The 17,644-nt window shown below is 41.2% G+C and overlaps 1 protein-coding gene across 2 annotated transcripts in view; it reads right to left on the bottom strand.

The window, feature by feature from the left end:
* Positions 1-1,334: 1,334 nt before the first annotated feature.
* Positions 1,335-17,644, bottom strand: part of SCG5 (secretogranin V) — a 53,482-nt gene continuing 37,172 nt past the window's right edge. The window contains exons 3-6 of one of the 2 annotated variants that reach the window (XM_059913693.1): positions 15,382-15,531; positions 12,307-12,419; positions 5,787-5,840; positions 1,335-1,912 (exon numbers count right to left, since the gene is read on the bottom strand). In XM_059913693.1, coding sequence (XP_059769676.1) covers positions 1,817-1,912; positions 5,787-5,840; positions 12,307-12,419; positions 15,382-15,531 — 413 coding nt within the window. In that variant the 3' untranslated portion in view covers positions 1,335-1,816. The remainder of the gene's footprint in view (positions 1,913-5,786; positions 5,841-12,306; positions 12,420-15,381; positions 15,532-17,644) is intronic. The other variant, XM_059913694.1, reaches the window with a different exon arrangement.

The raw sequence follows: 17,644 nt of genomic DNA, 5'->3' as shown, positions 1-17,644 counted from the left end.
GACTGGGGCCCAGGGGCCGGGCTTACCTGGCAGGAGATGGGGCCTCAGAGAAGATGCAGCGACTGGGAGCAAAAATGAATTACCTTGTTTTCTCCCATTTTCTCACCTTCTACTCCGCCCTCAGCGACCTCACATTAAACCCAGCCTGAAGTCAGCTGACAAGGCAGCCTGCGAAACAGGGGAGGGCAGAAAAGGCATTGGAAGGCGAACAAGCCTAACCCAGGCACAATGACCTCCCCTTCTCCTGCTTCACTTCTACTTCCTTCCCCATGACCTCAAAGCATGTCTTTAGCCATTTTCCTTCTTTCTGTCCAATCTTGGAGAAAGACATGTCCTTTGTTTTTTCTAAGAGGACCGGAACTGGTATAAAATGTAATTAAAATGCCTACAAAACACAGAATCCATAAAGGAGACCCTCCCAGCTCTATACGTCTCTAGGACTTGAGGGAACTCTCTCTTAAGATCAGGTGGTAATGATGCTTCTGAAATGACACTACGGGTTGTGGAGAAATTGCCTGGTGAAGCCCTCTAGGAAAAATGCCTCCTGCCGTAAAACAGGGGCCAATACCTTTCTTGATTTGTATAAGTAATAACAGACTCACATGCTAACTAGATATGGACAAGCTATTTCTATTAGACAAGTCACTGACATTTGGATTTAATATGCAGTTATTAAAATTAAAATCGAGAATGATCTTTCTCCCTGAGTCCTTTCTCACTGCCGTCTCCCTCTTATAGACAATGAAATTGAGGCCAATGATATCAAAGCCTGAAACCATCATCTCTTTTACAGTGAGGAGGTATAAAGAGCACGAAAATAATCTCACCAGTGAACCGATTCCTGCCAGCCTTTCACTGATTTTTCTGACTTGGGAGGACTCGGCTGAAAGAAAATTGCCTGCCTCTTCAGAAGCGTGCAGGAGAGCACGTCTGCATCTGCCATTCCAAGCTTTGAAAGCAGCATGGAGCTGACTGACCTACTCAGAGCTCATGGATTGGATGCTTTGCTGCCTGAGGGCCTGGCTGGTGTCAGTGTGAGGCCCCAGGGCGCCCCCCAGAGCCCAGCCCTGTGCCTGGCACATGATAGAAACAATGTTTGCTGAATAAAAAGTCAGAGTCAGCAGACCTTAGTCCCCGAGTACTGACTGTGCCACTTTCAGCTTTCCATGGAAGCTGAGTCTCAGTCCCACCATCTGTAAAATGGGAATAATAATCCCCCCCATTTACTTTACCGTATTATTGTTAAGATCAGATAAGATCATATTTGTGAGTGTGTTCTAGTAAGCAAAGAAAGTGTTTTTATAATGCTCTAAATTAAAAAGAAATTCACATACTCATGCTTGCATACACATTTATTAAGATGCAGCCAAGTGAAATGTGTCAGCTCCTCCTGGGTACAATCTTCTTTATTGGTGTGTAATAATGCCCAAGGGCTGGATTAACTACATAATCAAAATCAAATGCCAGCCTTTTACAGACTTGGCCAAAACAGTGCCACCCGAAACACCATTTTAAACTGTAAGAAATCACAGGACATTTCATTCATTTGCTTTTTACTGTTATTGACACATACATTTTAATTTTAATGCTCACTGCAGCTCCACATTTAAAGAAAAAAAAGCTCTTACCCTAATTTAGCAGAAAGCAGAGCTATCAGTGTGAAGGACAATAGGATATCAAAATACAGCTGCTTTTCATCCATACTTGTCTAAATTAGAAACATGCTGCCATTCACAGGGGCTCTAACAACGCGTGCACATAAGCAACACCAAGGAGGTCTAACAGGTCGTGTGGGTTTCCACTCAGCATCTTCACTTTACTCTGGGTCCTTATCCTCATCTGAAAAATGAGGGACTGACTTCTTCGCCACAACATTGTCCAGTCTCTGTCCTTGCAGATATGGATTGACACTCTGAAAAAAGTACATGGTTTGGAGTCATACGTGAACATCGGATACAGACATCGCACAGAAGTGAACGAGAATTGTTTCTGGCCTATTGGGTTAACAAGGTAACAGTGGTGCCTACTATCTACCAGATGATTACGCCGGTGCACTAATCAATACCTCAGTGGCCAGAGAAACACTGACTGACAGATGTGTCTCTGTCTTTCACACAACTATTTCACACAGCTAATTATCAGATACAATTTGGCTCCATCCCCTTTTTTGGCATAAAGATTTGAAGTGAACCAGCTAAGAAACCCTCACTATTAACTTAGATACAAAGCCTCACATGAAACAGTATTATTATCCTATGGCCTTATTTTAGGGGAGAGAGAATGTGAACTGCATTAAATCATTTTACAAGAAGAATGTTCTAAAGACGATGACAGAGCAGGGCCAAATGGGAATTAGTACCTGCAGAGTAGTCACAGATCACCTGTTGCTGTGACTGATTCTTTCAAAGCAGTATTCTACTTAAAGAGGACGCATCAGGGGCTCTAGCAATCATTTTCACCTTCCCTCAGTCAAATTCAAAACGCGAAGAAAAGAAGGAAGTTACACAGAAAGCTCCTTTATTTTTGACTCAAGACTCCACCATCTGAAATCCTTTTCAGCTGTTGGTATTCTGAATGAGTCAAGGTTTTTTCCATTCTTTCTCTAATTCATATCTATTGTTTGAGGTTTGGATTTGAACTAGTAACTGGAGCTTTACAACATAGTATTTAGCAAGCAGAAAAAATTCAGAAGTTTTGGAAGGTATTTGTTTATTGAAGTTGCCTGCCAATAATTGAACAAAAACATAAGAAAGAAGCTGCAGTTACAAATAATCAGCAATCCCATCACACCTCTAGGCCCCATTGATGAATGCAGGCATTTTGCAGGGGGTCTCTCTTGCCCAGGGGACATTGTCTGCCATAACTTTCAAAGGGTGAGCAGACACTCTCCAAAAGAGAAGGCCTGGAATCTGAGTTTAGTATTTATGAATGTCCTTCCACATTCTGACAGGTAAAACATGAATGATGAAAGGTCCCACACATTCTGCAAAAATGCATCACCAACAAGCTGAGAGTTACAAAGTATGCAATGTCCTCATATATCTGAAAAGTGATATGTCACCAAATAACAGTACTTTGCTGGGAAGCATCTTTAAAATATTTTAAATAACTAAAATACCTTTTTATATCAGGAATTGTCAACTGGAATGGCCTGGCCTATCCCAGGGAATCGTATCAGAATCTCTGGCTAGGTGGAGCATGTGTGGACTGAAAAAGTGTATTCAGTATTATAAATATTTTGATTGTTTTTTAGTAAAAATATATTTTACTAAAAATTCTAATATATTTTAAAAGGATATGAGATATTCATGTTATCAAATATGGGAATAAAGGGTTGATAAACTCTTTAAATAATAGTAGATCTCAAATATCAACAAGATACATCTTAAGAGTTAAACAGTTTGCGAAGTCATTTAAAAGGTGAATTGACCTTTTACTCTGGAAGCAACTAGGAATTCAACCAGATTTGAGCAAGTATAGAAATTTGCATAAAACCACCTGAGGCTCTGTTGTAACTCTGGGGAGAATCCCTCCTGGTAAGGGACTGTCATGGCAGCAAGTCCTTTGGCCCAGACCCGGAACATGACAAATGATAGAGGGCAGGGGAAGTGAATTAATGAGGAAGTAACAGGAGCAATCACTTGAACTTTTTTTTTTTTAATTTAAACTACGATAGTATTTTTTTTTTAATATTTATTTATTTATTTGGCTGCACTGGGTCTTAGTTGCAGCATGCAGGGCTTGAACTTTTTTGATAAATGTCTATGAGTATTGAATCCTACACATAAGAGTAATAATAATGATGATACTTGGTTTTAATTATCCTCTGAAGAACTCAAGGCACTTAGATATTTACCTTCTCCCTTGGGTGAGAGACTGGCTAGGTTACACAGAGAACATTATTGCCACTTCACAACCGCCAGAACCACTGGGATGGGATCCCTGCTTTTAGTGACCTCTGGAAACCACAGCAGATGCTGAGCTTCGTTGGAGAAAGCCTTGATTTTTCACAAAAGCCCATAATTTCTTTATATTGATTCGCGCAATTGAGGGAGTCGTTTAAAGTCTTCAGTTAAGGTGGGAACACCACCCGAGGCCTGATGACAGGGAAGGCAAGTTCTGTTTCTCCACCAGACCTGAAAGGCCCCTGGTTTATGGCATGAGCATGGATCTTTGTATCAATAGATGCCTGAGAGTAGGAAGAACTTGATACCTCTGGATCAAAGTGATCTTTATTTTCATAAACTCTAAGCCTCTCCTATGTGGAGGAAGTTGAAGCCAAAGTAAAATCCTTTATAACATGTGTTCTAGCCAGAATCCTGAGTTTTGGTAATCACTGGTCTCATGGAAAAATGACCTAAATCATGACCCACAGTCATTAACTGAGTCAGGGCAGAAGGAATAGTGAGTCAGGACGTAGAGGCGATTAAAGCTTCATGCTAAGTTATTCATTTTGGTACGGTCATTGGTCTGATTTGGAAATGCCCTTGTTGTGCCATGGGGAGATGCTCAAGCCATCTTACTGGTAAATTATGGGTATTCTGAGCTCTTGGAATAGAATTTCTTGATGTTCTCTCAACCGCATTATACCCTTTGGACCCTTCCTGCCATCATCTGCCACTAGAAACTGTAATCACCCAAGAAAAACCCCTAATAACCCCATTAACTCTCTGAAGATCTGTTTACAAGCAAAACTTTGCTTCTCAAATAGAAAACCGGCCATGGGGCTTCTGTACTTTGTCAGGCAGCACAGGGGCTTGGAACTTTCTGTTTCAGGGACCTGAGGAATTAATGTTGAGTCCAGCAAATCCGCACCTCTTAAAGCATTCTCTGCCTGGATTCGGCAAAACTATTCAGAATGGCCACAATTACCACTGTCCAGATTCCCAAATTTTGCCGGGATCCAGGCACTTGCTATTCTAAATAAACAGTCAGTAGCCTTGGGTATACAGTTTGGTTTGTATATTTTAACTAAAACGGTTACTCCCTGGCAGCACTTTGCTATGGAATAAGCAGGACTTTAACTTTTTCCTCCATCTGATCCAAAACAAATGGCAGGTGGTTTTGTCTAGGAAGGCACCAACCACTGACCACTTGTTCAGTCTCAACACCATAAAATGCATTGGAAACCCAAAGCAAATTGACATCAGCTTTACAAGAGACATCACTGTAGTGGGTAAATGCACAGCACCTTGGGCAGCTCAGAGACGGTTAATAACTAAGCCTGCAGTAAATCCACCAGTCAGCGAACAAATATAATGGATCTAGTGAATTTTTACATCAATCTGGCTAGAGCAAGGGAAAAAAGTATGTAGAAGGAATGAGGTTTGTTCATCTCATCTTCTGCCCCTACATTCCTTCAAAATTATTGCCTGGAGCAGGCAGTTCAACAGTTCCTGGCTCCTGTCTCGAGTTTTTATATAATTGATGCAGAGGTGTGAGCAGTTTCCCCCAGTGGCCTACAGACCCTTTGAGGAAAGACATACCCTCCTGTACTCCCCGCATCCCTACACCATGGATGCAATTGACATTTTGTGAGTGCAATGGAGCTGGTGGAATTGCCACAGAACTTGGCATGCCACTAAAAATCACGTGCTAAAGCTTGGGGAAGACATCGCAGAAACCAAGGGCAGACTTTTTAGGCATGGCCCTTGTCACTCGGGACTACTGTTCAGCACGTGAAAGGATTCTGCTACTTTCCAACCACTGAGGCTAATGGCCTGTCAACTGCCCCCGCTCAGAAAGCTCCAGGCGTCCCCACAGCCCGCCAGCCAGCCAGGCGTTACCCTCCGCTTGCGTCTCTGTCCTCCTTTCATCTTCTCATAAAGGAGCTTCTTGTTCTAGAGTGGGGAGAAAAGAAAACACAAATGCAGAAGTATGGATCACATTTGGTCAACGTCTATTTTACACCTTGTGTGTCCCCCTGGATATTTGCATACACATACTTTGGAAACGAAGCCAGATGAAAGGAATGTCGTGGCAGAAAGATAGACCACAAGAGAAAAGCTGGTGGTTGTACAGCTTTTAATAAAGTGCTCTGCAATGCCCCGAGGCACCCCAGTGTCATCAACAATCACATAAACAAGAAAATACGACATTCTAACACACAAGGGGCACTGGAGACCCATCTCCTCACTTTGAACAGGCTTTGTTTAAAACAAACAACTTTATCTTATTTTACTTTGGTATCTAACTCCCTTTTTATGAGCTGTACACATAAATCGTTCTCTAGAGTAGGGTCTGACTATTAGTAACAATCCTCTGTGTAAGCAAACGAGACACCTGACTTCTGTGACCCTTCCTCTTGTGGCTTGAGTCAGTGCCCCCAGTCAAGGCAGTTGGAAAAACATTCGGTCTATAACATTTTTAATAGAGTGAACCTTTTAAAAACTGCCAAAAAACTTCTTGGCAGAAGGAAAGTTGTGTTGGGGCTGGGTGGTGGGGACAGGCTCTGTTACCACAGTTTGTGTAAGTGTTTCCTCATATTGCTGGATTTCAAACACGTAGTGGACTTAAATGAGCTCTAGAATATCAGGTTCATGCTGAATAGATTTCCATTCTGTTGGGATTACAAGAGACAGAACACTTAACTTGAGGGAGAACGGGAGAAGGGGAATTGGGGGCTTTCTTAGGTTGTTTTATTTGATTTTTTAATCAGAAGGGAGATAATGTATAAAAGAGGTGATTCATCTTACTCTAAATAAAATACCCTGACATTGATTGAAAAAAAAAAAGGAGACGACAGAGTTCTGGTAAGGAACAAGTTCCTACAATCCTAGTATCTCCTGAGCTGTCTGGATATCAAATTTTTCTTCATGATAGATTTGCAAATGAAAATGACAAATGCCAAGAACGAGCTTCATAGTTTTCACGTTCATTAAAATCTACTCCACCCACAATTTACAATGTGCATCTCTTGCCCAACCTCAGCTATGCACGGAGGCCGTGCCAGGGCGTCAAGGAGCCTCCACAGCCCCAAAGGCCGGTCCTGGCCCCAGCCTCCATCTCATGCTCATTTGGAGAACTGATCAGTTTAATCTCAGAATGGAGAAAAGACGGACTTGCAGATCATTCACTCGAGGAATGAGGATATTGCTGTGAAGCTCATTCCCATTGTCTGTACTTGCCTTTCTGTGGATGAAACACTTCCTGATGCAAGAGAATGTCCTGGGAGTTCGTGCTAAAGCTGGGGAAGGGGGTTCGGAGATAGGGGGCCAGGAAAGAGGCTTGTTCATGGGCATCACCGGGATCAGGTGCCTGAGCGGGAGGGAGGGCACAGGGGCCCTCGAGCTGGTACCACGGGGTGGGACAGACAATCAGCCATGGCAGAGGTCCACTGTGCCGCCAGCAGGGTTAAAGACAGCAGCATTTTAGTAACTCCCCTTTAGAAGGTCGTGGGACAGGTTATACTCATAAGAGGCTTCATTCAAAAAGAAATGCAAAGGTCTGTCAAGTCTTCCTCTCAAGGATGGTCCCTATGTTTCCCTAAGAGCACAGGTTAGGATTAGCAGGATGCTTTCCAACTCCTGCCTGACAGTGGCCTTGGCATTCGCGATTAGCCCCGCTATCATATGGATTTAAAGGCAGGGACTGGAAGGTGGGTGAAAGAAGTATACAAAAACGAATGAGAAGAAACCAGCCCCTCTCCTAACACCCATTCTCTATAGGTGGGGTGGGGAGGGGGGAGCAGTGAGCCTGGTTTCCAGGTGAGTAGCAGGTTTGAGTTCATGGAGAGAGCTTTCCATGGTGCCATCAAGATTTTGGACAACCTCCCAGATCTTGGCTTCAAATTCCATTCCTAAATGGAACCAGAGAGGCTTCTTAGAGAAATGTCTGATTCTAGGGCTAGGGCAGGGAAAGTACAAGGATGAATGAAGTTGGGATATCTAATTGGGCCAGAAAGTAAGGAAGTACTCAAAAAGTGATGAGACATAGTGAAAGGAAAGAAAAGCCAGCCTGCAGAGACTCCCACTGGCTAAATCTAGGACAGTTTGAACAGCAAAATAAATAATAATAGGAAACAATGAATCTATACTGATAATAAATTTTAAAACAAATAAATAAATGGGGGAGCAGGGAAAAAATCTTGCTGAGAAGAGAACGCCAACCAAGAAATGCCGAAAGAATAGTAGAGTTTTAAAAAAGTCACCATATTACAACTACCATAGTTATCATTGATTCTGTTGAGTGTCATCAATGGATACTGAAATTGTTAGTTGAAAGTTTAACGGGTACAGAATATTTATACAGTCTTGAAGTAAATCCCCATAGATCAATGATTAATTTCGAAGGGAAAGATACTAATTTTACACTGGAGAAACTTGGCAGTCACCACGTTGCCCAAGTCACCACCAATTCTGGGACAAACTGGCTTCATGGGCCTCCCGAGGGAAACACTAAGAACATATCAGAAAGGCATAGCTCATGTCTAATGACATGGAAACATGAGAGAAACCCAAATTGAAGAGCATGCGACTCTTCAGACACATTGAGGGCATGAAAGATAAAGAAAGGCAGAGGGTCCTGTGTCTCATTTCTCCCATGGCTCAGGTTCATGGCTCCGTTCAAGTGCATCCAATTCAAGACCTGAGCTGCTGATGAAAAGATGTGGAAAGCACTTGGAAAGGAGAAACATTTGCTTTGAGACAACTTTTTCCTAAGTGAGTAACACTCAGCAATGAATGTGTGGAGGGGGAGATGGCTGACATCTATGGTAGCCAGCCTTTGGTTATGGCCGCTCAATGCTGTGGATACACACATTGTCTGAAAGACAACCAGTCCTAGATAGGACTCGACAGGACCGCTGTACAGGACACACTATGAGCGATGAGCCAAGAAAAGATAAGGAATTTATCCAGTTTTTACAGAACTCTCAGAGTTGAATGGTCCTGTTCAAATCCAAGCTCTGCCAATCATCAGCTCTCTGGTATTGGGCACGCTATTCAAACTCCCTAAGCCTGTATTTTCTCATCTATAAAATGAGCATGATAGGGAAGGGCAGACTGAATGAAATAATTCATGTAAAGTATTTAGCATAGTGTCTGCCTCACAGTATGTGCTCAACAAATAGGACTATTTACTATCTTATTATAAAATACAATGACTATTATCATCATCTTTGTATTTGCATCACCTAACACAGGGCCTGGAAGGCATATGATGTACATTTAATAAATGTATCTTGATGTATTAACAAAGAGAGAGGAATGCAGGAAATTAGACAGACACTGATATTTATAATATGTGAATCACTGCTCAAAACCCAGCTGAGCTCCAGCTAATATCAAAGACAGGGAAACATTACTAGCAAATAAGGAATCAGGGTCTTGTGTGCAGGTCTCTTGTGAAAGATAATTCCTTTGTTAATTTAAAGGGTAGTGGAGCTTAAGACAAGCTTGAGACCATCATTCTTTATAAACACTAAGGAAAGCTTCGGACCCCAGCTTGCAAAAGCAAGACATACTCAATTCACACTTCCATGCGAAGATCAAGCAAATCATGTTTGACTGCTGGGCAGTAATGAGAAAATAAATGAAGGAAACTTAAGTTTAAACAGACACATAATTACAGATGAGAAAGGTGTGTAAACATTGTTCCTGGTCATTGATCTGTAATAGTCCTAACTTCTAGTCTTTAGCGCTGATGTAGACAAAGAATGGGAGTGACTGAGAGAAAACAAATCAGTATTTAGAGAAGGAAGCAAAAAAGAATGAGAGATGGAGACTGGCCTTGTACTGGAGTGCTGGGAGTGAGTGGAACGTGATGAGAGAAATCTGTAAAGGTTTTCAAGAAGAGGTGAGGAAAGTTGGCAACAGAGACGTTTCCATGTCTCCCACTTCCTCAGTTGGGCTCTCTGCCCTCACTCAGACTGTTCTCCATTTCCCCCTTGCATCCTCTCCCTCACTTCCAGCCAACCAGTCATGTGAGGTAGACATGTTATCCTAGAATTCAGTGCTGCCCTTTTTAGTGTCTTTGACGTCCTCAATTGTTATCATACAATTGACCACGTGAGTCCTCAGTCCTGGGCCTTCCTCTACCCTTCTCTTCCATTTGCCCCACTAATTTAACCTGGTATACTCATGGTATAGCTGGATCAGGAAGCTGAACAGTGCTAAGTTGGGTTGATTTTATTTTCATGCAATTCATCACAAGATGGTAAGCTCATCGAAGACCACTACCATGTTGATGACTACTGTATATCAAGCACCTAGCACAGTGCCTGGAACAAAGCAGGTTCCATCCTGGCCCTTGCTTCAGTTTGGCAATACTTTTGCCCATCTCTTATGGATTGCTTCCCAGTGCTCTGCTGTGGTCTTCTACTTTTTCCTACCCTGTCTCTGCTTCCTTCTTTCTCTCCTACCTCCCTCTCTTCTTCCTTTCTTTTTTTTTTTTAATTCCCTCAGAGGAAAAGTTCATACCTTCCATTTCTTATAAACCTGATATAGCTCTTTTTTCCTCCTCATGCTATGTATATGCCATATACCAATTCTAGTCAGTTCCCTGGCCCCCTTGGAAATGTCTTGGATTCTCATCGTGTTGGTGAGATTCACTTAAATTCTCTATGTTCACAGTCTTCATAACTAGAATTACCTTCTCTATTTTTTTCCTGCCTTTAGTCTCTTCTCTCTCTATTTCATCATTCCCTATGCCACCCTAATAACTTTTATAGAAGACTTTCATGATTTCAGTCTCCTATTCAAGAACCTATAGATGATTGCCTATGTAATTCAACATATTTAAACACTGCTAGTAGGCTTCAGGATGGCTCTACAAATTCTCCCTAACAGAACTGCTTATGAAAAAGAAGAGAAATAGAATAACGCATAATGGAAGAAGCAAAATTAACTTAGAGTGTATTGTTGCTTTGTTGTTTTAAGACAGGAAACATGTGCATGTTGACAGGAGAGGGAATCAAACTGCTTGGATGATGGAAAAGATGATGGAAAAATGAAAGTGGTTATTAATGAGGAAGGACCTCTCTCTCTGAAACAATGTAAAAGGAAGTGAGAGAATTTAGTCCTGAGATTACAGTATTCCTAGTAAAGTAGGCAGCAAGCCGGCTTCCAGTAATGAGCTGAGAAGAGACCTATAATTTTAGAGGGGCTTAGGCTATTAGGAGTATCTCCTCATTCCTCATTCACTCACTCCTTCCACAGATGTATTGACCACCTATGTATATGTGAACTAACACTTCTTAGTATTTTTCCACTTTGCTCACATGGCTTCAGCATTTGATTACATCATCCAAGCCACAGGAGGATAGATCTCTCTCCATTCAATTGTGATCTTGTTCAATTCATTGTTCCAGCTTGTTAGGATCTTCTTGAATCCCAACTCTGTCATTCAGTGCTCTCCCTTCCAACTTTGTGTCTTTCTGAAGAATCTGATAAGTTCATGTTCTATAGTTTTTATTACAAACATTTATAAAAATGTGGAGTGGGATAGCACTAAGACACACAGGATACCATGTGAAATCGCTCTCCCTCTTGACATGGACTCTTTAAGAAGCTCCCTTCTGGTAATGTTCTCCTGCCTAGGTTGTACCCCTCCACTTCTTCAAACAGGAGATCATGAAAGAGCTCATCAAACACTTGGCTGAAGTCCAAATGCACCACGCTCACTTCATTTCCCTCATCAAGCTGGCAAGTAAATGAATAATGCTGGCAAGCAGAAGAATACAATTAGATTGACAAAACTTGTTTTTTAGCAAACCTATGCCAAATGGTCATGATTTCTCTTCTAAGTGCTTATAAACAATTTCCTTAACTGGCAGTTACAGATTCTTGCCTGGTATTGACAGCAAGTTCACTGCTACACATTTTGGAATTTAACTTCTCTTTCCATAGAGCAGAATTACATGTCTGTTTCTCAGCTTCTGGCATGGTCTTCCCTTAGTTCTGCAGAGATCATCTCCCTCAGTCTAGAGATAAAACTTGCAAGTTTTCTTAGTATCCTTTTTTTTTAAAACAAAAATATCATATACTTCCTATAAGGGCTGCATGAAACACTGGTGAGACTTTAGGACGTGTTGTGACACAGGCTATGGAGTAGACCAGAGTAGAAGCCTCTGGGACTACAGCCGATGAGACTGGTTCAGGTCCCTGACTCTTCGGATGGATTGGTGTATTGAGCCCTAGAGAGTGAGTGTGGTTTGGAATTAAAGTCCCTCTCAACCAGAGATTTCTGGAAAAAATCAGCTTCTAAGCAATTTTCCTTCTCTCTCCCCACCCGTGTTGCTCATCTCTGCCATCAGTACCTTCAGAGTACCAGAGTATAAGACCTATTAGCAATTAAGATTGGACTTACCCACTTGCCCAAGCCTGGATAGTCATGTTCTGGATCAAAAAGGTGCTGGTGTAACTGGAATTCTCGACTGAACTCTGCTGTGTCAGGGGTGTTTTCTAGACATCCATCATCTACTGCAAACAACAAAAGGTTTTTGAGGAACAGCCACGACATCTATTGTTATTCTAAGAGTTAATTTATTAAAGACAACTAGGCATCCAAAGGTCAGAATCTATTCACTTCAGTCACTCTAAGTCACTTTCCTTCTGGGATTTGCTCACCCCAGACTCCCACTCCTCTCCTACCCATGGCCGACACTGGTCAGCTGCTCCCCAAACCCACTTCCTATTCCCCGTCGGCACACGGCTAATTTCCCAGCCTTGCTATGCAATCAGGTGGAGTCATATGCCTGGGTTTGGGCCAATGGAATGTGGGCAGAAGTGATGTACTCCACCTCCAGGCCTGGCCCATAGAAACCTTCTATATGACCCCCTCTCCTTCTCTCCCCAACCCCCCGCCATCTGTCGGTCTGCTTGCTACATGTTGCTGACCAGGGCAGCTGTAGATGTCAAGTGCAAAGATGAAAGATGGCAGTCTGCATTGCTGAACCATCCACCCCTACCACACCCTCACCCACCTTTGGCAGGACTTCACACAAACGAGAAATAAACTTCTATTGTGTTAAGCCACTATTATTTTTTATCTGTCATAACGGCAAGTATTTCCTTCACTGGTATACTTCCATTCCACATGACTCACTCTGTTTTCTCTTGGGTGGGGTCTTTAGAAATGATTCTGGTTTCTTGGAGAAATTCCATTATATAAGAACAATAATTATTAGACAGTACTTGATATTGTGTGTTGTAGTGGTAACAGGGTAAGCTTGGAGTCAGAAAGATAGACCCAAGCTCAGGGTTCAAATCCTAGCTCATGAGTGATAGATGGGTTTAGTTTCTTGGGAAAGTTAACTTAGTCTAAGTCCATTTATTCATCTATGAGATGGGAATAATCAAATCCTTACCTTACAGGGTAGCTATGAGGAATAGAGATGATCATATATAGAGCATCTGGCACATAATAGGTTTCCTCCATGTTTTAGTTCCCTTCTCACCACCTTTCTTTAAACGACAGTTCATATTATCAATGCTCTTTGAAATAAAGCATGTCTTCCATTCAAACCCAAGAAAGGTTATCCCTCTTGGCTGCTGCTTTTACCTAAGCCCTATCATTACTAGACACAATACTCTGAAAATAAGCCATTTTTTTTCTGTCTCTAATGTGTTTTAGACAACAGCTTTAAAAATATATATAAAGCAATATATTGCTTTTTTTTCAGGATAAGCTAGGACTACATTGAATTTTTTTTTTAAGGCACTATGTCTTCATTTTACAGATGAAGAAACTGAGGTCCAGGGAAGTAAACTGACGTACTATGATTAGGACAAGAACTCAGATCTCTTGGCTCAACCTCTGGTTCTCTTTCCATTCTCCAACAACAGTTCTCAAAACTTTGGTATGCTCCAGAATCACATGAAAGGCAGGTTAGAATATGAATTTCTGGGTCCTACCCCCAGAGTTTCTGATTCAATAGGTCTGGAGTAGGGTCTGAAAATCTGCATTTCCAGTAAGTTTCAGGTAATGCTGATATTGCTGGGACTATATATTAAGAACCACTGTATTATATGATATCAAATCAATTTAACAAAATCCCCATGGAGCCTGAACTGGCCTTTCTTCCTTCCCATCCAAAGTCCCACAAGCAAGTAAAAGGTGGCTGATTCAGATTTTCCTGTGGTCCTGGGCCAGCATCCCTGCACTAACTTGGCCACATCCAAATACTCTGGTTGTCCCATCCCAGGATGAAGCCTCTGTCCCCCATGGAAAACAGAGACCTCGTCCTAAATGAAAAGAGGAATATCTTTCAGAGAGAGCCTGTATTGTGTTTCAGAAAAGCTGAGAGGCCAATACTGACAGAATTTTCAGAGCAAGGCAGCATGACATGGTGGTTGCATGCACAGTCCTGAATCAGGTAGATCCGGGTTTGAGCCTTGGCTCAACTACTTGCTACATGGATAACCTTGGTGAAGTTACTTTCTAAGTTTCCTTATATGTAAATTAGGGATAATAAATACTACCTAGTATTATTATTAGGTTGTGGGGAAAAGACTACTCTGTTGCTGGAAGTGAGTACAAGCCCAAGGAAAGAGATTCATTTCTTACTAGTGGCAAAGCTATTTATAATCAGGATGACATTTAATGAGTCCTTACTCTGTGCTGGGTGCTGTACCAAGTGTTTAACATGGATAATTTCATTTAATTCCCCAATAACCCCAATTTTGCAAATAAGGAAACTGAGGTGCAAGTGCTTCACTAACTTGTTCGAGGTCACACATCTTGATCTTGGGTTTGAATTCAGGTAGTCGTCAGTCTAGAGCCACTACTCTGAACCACCAAGGTAAGCTGCTCAAAGCCCAGCATAAGTGTAGCACACTCACCATTCATTCTCTTTGGAACTGGGTGGTAGGAAAGTGGGAGCGATACATGAGGAGCAAGGAAAGTTTCAACCTTCTCCCTTAACCAACTTCTTCACTTCCGGGGTCCCCTCTCTCTCATGCCACCTCCCAGCCCCCAAAGAAATATTTCAGGATAGATGCTCACTGGTTACAACATAGTTGAAATATCGATTGTCAAGAGAAGGTAAGGAAAACAAATGAGCATGGATCATCCACATACTAAAAAGTTCCAAAGACACTAAAAGTGGGCAGTGATTGTATCATAGAAGAGGCAAAAAAAAGAGAAAATCCGTCTCTCTTTTTATTAAAAATGGAGCAAGTGCGGAAAAGAGCATCAATTCCCAAAGAGGGAGAGAGACAGAAGATAAAGCCTTGGCTAGGGGAGTCCTCTGTGGGTGTATCGGAACACCAGAACTCACCAAGGGTTCTAGAGTCAACTTCCCTTTCCAACCCACATACAAATACACAGGGGCTCATCGGAATAGAAATACTATTTCTCTGAACATGTGCAGCCAATGTTAGAATTTTTAATTTCCTCCCAAAGGCTCTACATTTCATGAGAACCCAAGGGCATGCCCACTACCTGTTTTTCCAACGGGACAGGGATTTGGAGGGTCTGGGTAGCCCTGATCTTCACTGAAGTCCTTGGGAATGTTGTCACCGGTCAACTCTGCCACAATGTTTGGGATGTTGCCAAAGGGACCCAAGTGCTGAAGACCTTCATGAGCTCCACCTGCCAGGGAATCAGAAGTAGTTCATTTCAGTGCAATGACATTCATTTCAACTAATATTTATTCAGGCATACCAAACAGACAAAGCACTGTGCCCTATGCTGTGGAGAGAAAAAAAGGAAATCCAACAGTTCCTACCCTCTAGGGGGTTAAAATCTTAGTTGTGGAAACAGACAGATACTGCACATATATCACTTCCACACAGGGCACACTGTATATGTGCTATAATAGACATGTTAAAATATAGCATTGGGAGCAGAGTAAAGGGAGAGTTTCATTTGGCTGATAGGATGGGAAGGGCTTCTTGAATGAGTTGGAGCTTGAGTGGCACTGACACAGATGGGCTGGGCTTTGGAAGCTGGGCATGGAGCTCAGGGAAGAGAAAAGGATGCAACTGGCATCCAGGTAAAAGAACAGGCTGAATGACAACCAATTACCACAAAAAAGGGAGATGAAGAAAAAGGTCTTTGTCCTCCTGCCATTCTAGACCAACCACTTAAAACTGGGTGTATTTACTTCAATTTTCTTCTCTGCACATCTTTTTATATCTAAGTGTTTATTGGTTTTCCACTTACTATTAAAGCATGTGGCTGCATGGCCTCTATCCCCTTGATTATAAATGAATATGTAGTCTTCTATCCAGTGGCTCTACCACATTTTAATCATTCCCACTTTGTGGGATGTTTAGTGTTTCCCAATTTACTCTTGGGCATTTAATTTTTTCCATATTTTGGATTAGTTTTCCTCAGGAGAGACTCCCAGAAGTCAAATTACTGGGTCAAAGGCTATAAATATTTTATGGCTCTTTATATTGCCAAACTGTTTTCCAAAAAGGAGGTACCAATTAATAAAATATCATCAACAAAATCTGAGAATACCATTTTTATAACATCTTAACCAGCATTGGGTTCTACAAAAATAAAGTTTTATGTTGTCTTTGTTAATTTAAAATCTTTTAGAAGAATTACTGTTTTATTTTGAATGTCTTTGATTACTAGCTCAAATATTTTTCCATGTGTTTATTTACTAGCTTTAATTTCTTTTCTGTGAGTTGTCTGTTTATGCTCTTGGAATTTTAGTGTTTCTCTTATCAATTTGCATGAACATTTTACATAATAAAGATATCAGGCCTTTGGCCATTACATTTCCTGCAAACACTTCCCCATGTTGTCTGATTGAATTCTGGTTATTAAATTTGTAATATCGATAGTTTGCTAACATAAGTTTTTAATATTTATGCTGTCAGACTTGTTGTTGTTACCCTTTGAGATTTCTTCTCACCTTCTAAACTTACGAAACTATTGCCACTTCAAAAGTACTATCAACATTTAGATATTTCTTTCAGTTTTTCTATTTTTAAAATTAACCCTTTGGTACAGCCACTATGAAAACAGGGTGGAGGTTCCTCAAAAAATGAAAAATAGAACTACCATAGGATCCAGCAATTCCACTCCTGGGTATTTATCCAAAGAAACTGAAAACACTAATTCAAAAAGATATATGCAGCCCAATATTCATTGCAGCATTATTTACAATAGCCAAGATATGAAAGCAACCTAAGTGTCCATCAACAGATGAATGGATAAAGAAGATATATATATCTTTATATATATATATAAATAAAGAAGATATCTATATATCTATATCTATCTATTGAGAGAGTCAGTGGAATATTACTCAGCCATAAAAAAGAATGAAATCTTGCCACTTATGACAACATGGATGGACCTGGAGGGTATTAAGCTAAGTGAAATACTGTATGTTTTCACTTATATATGGCATCTAAAAAACAAAACAAATGAACAAATATAACAAAACAGAAACAGATTTGCAAATACAGAGAACAAACTAGTAGTTGCCAGAGAGGAATGGGGGTGGCAGGGGGTTGGGTGAAATAAATGAAGGAGATTAAGAGGCACAAGCTTGAGGTTATAAAATAAATAAGTCACAGGGATGTAACGGGCAGCACAGGGAATATACGCAATGATATTATAAGAAATTTGTACATTACATAATCTATAAAAATATTGAATCACTGGGACTCTCCTGGTGGTCCAGTGGTAAAGAATCTGCCTTCCAATGCAGGGGATGTGGTTTCGATCCCTGGTCGGGAAA

Source organism: Balaenoptera ricei, chromosome 2, assembly GCF_028023285.1.
Source record: "Balaenoptera ricei isolate mBalRic1 chromosome 2, mBalRic1.hap2, whole genome shotgun sequence".
NCBI classification, from domain to species: Eukaryota; Metazoa; Chordata; class Mammalia; order Artiodactyla; family Balaenopteridae; genus Balaenoptera; species Balaenoptera ricei.
This window is presented reverse-complemented; position numbering and strand designations above follow the sequence as displayed.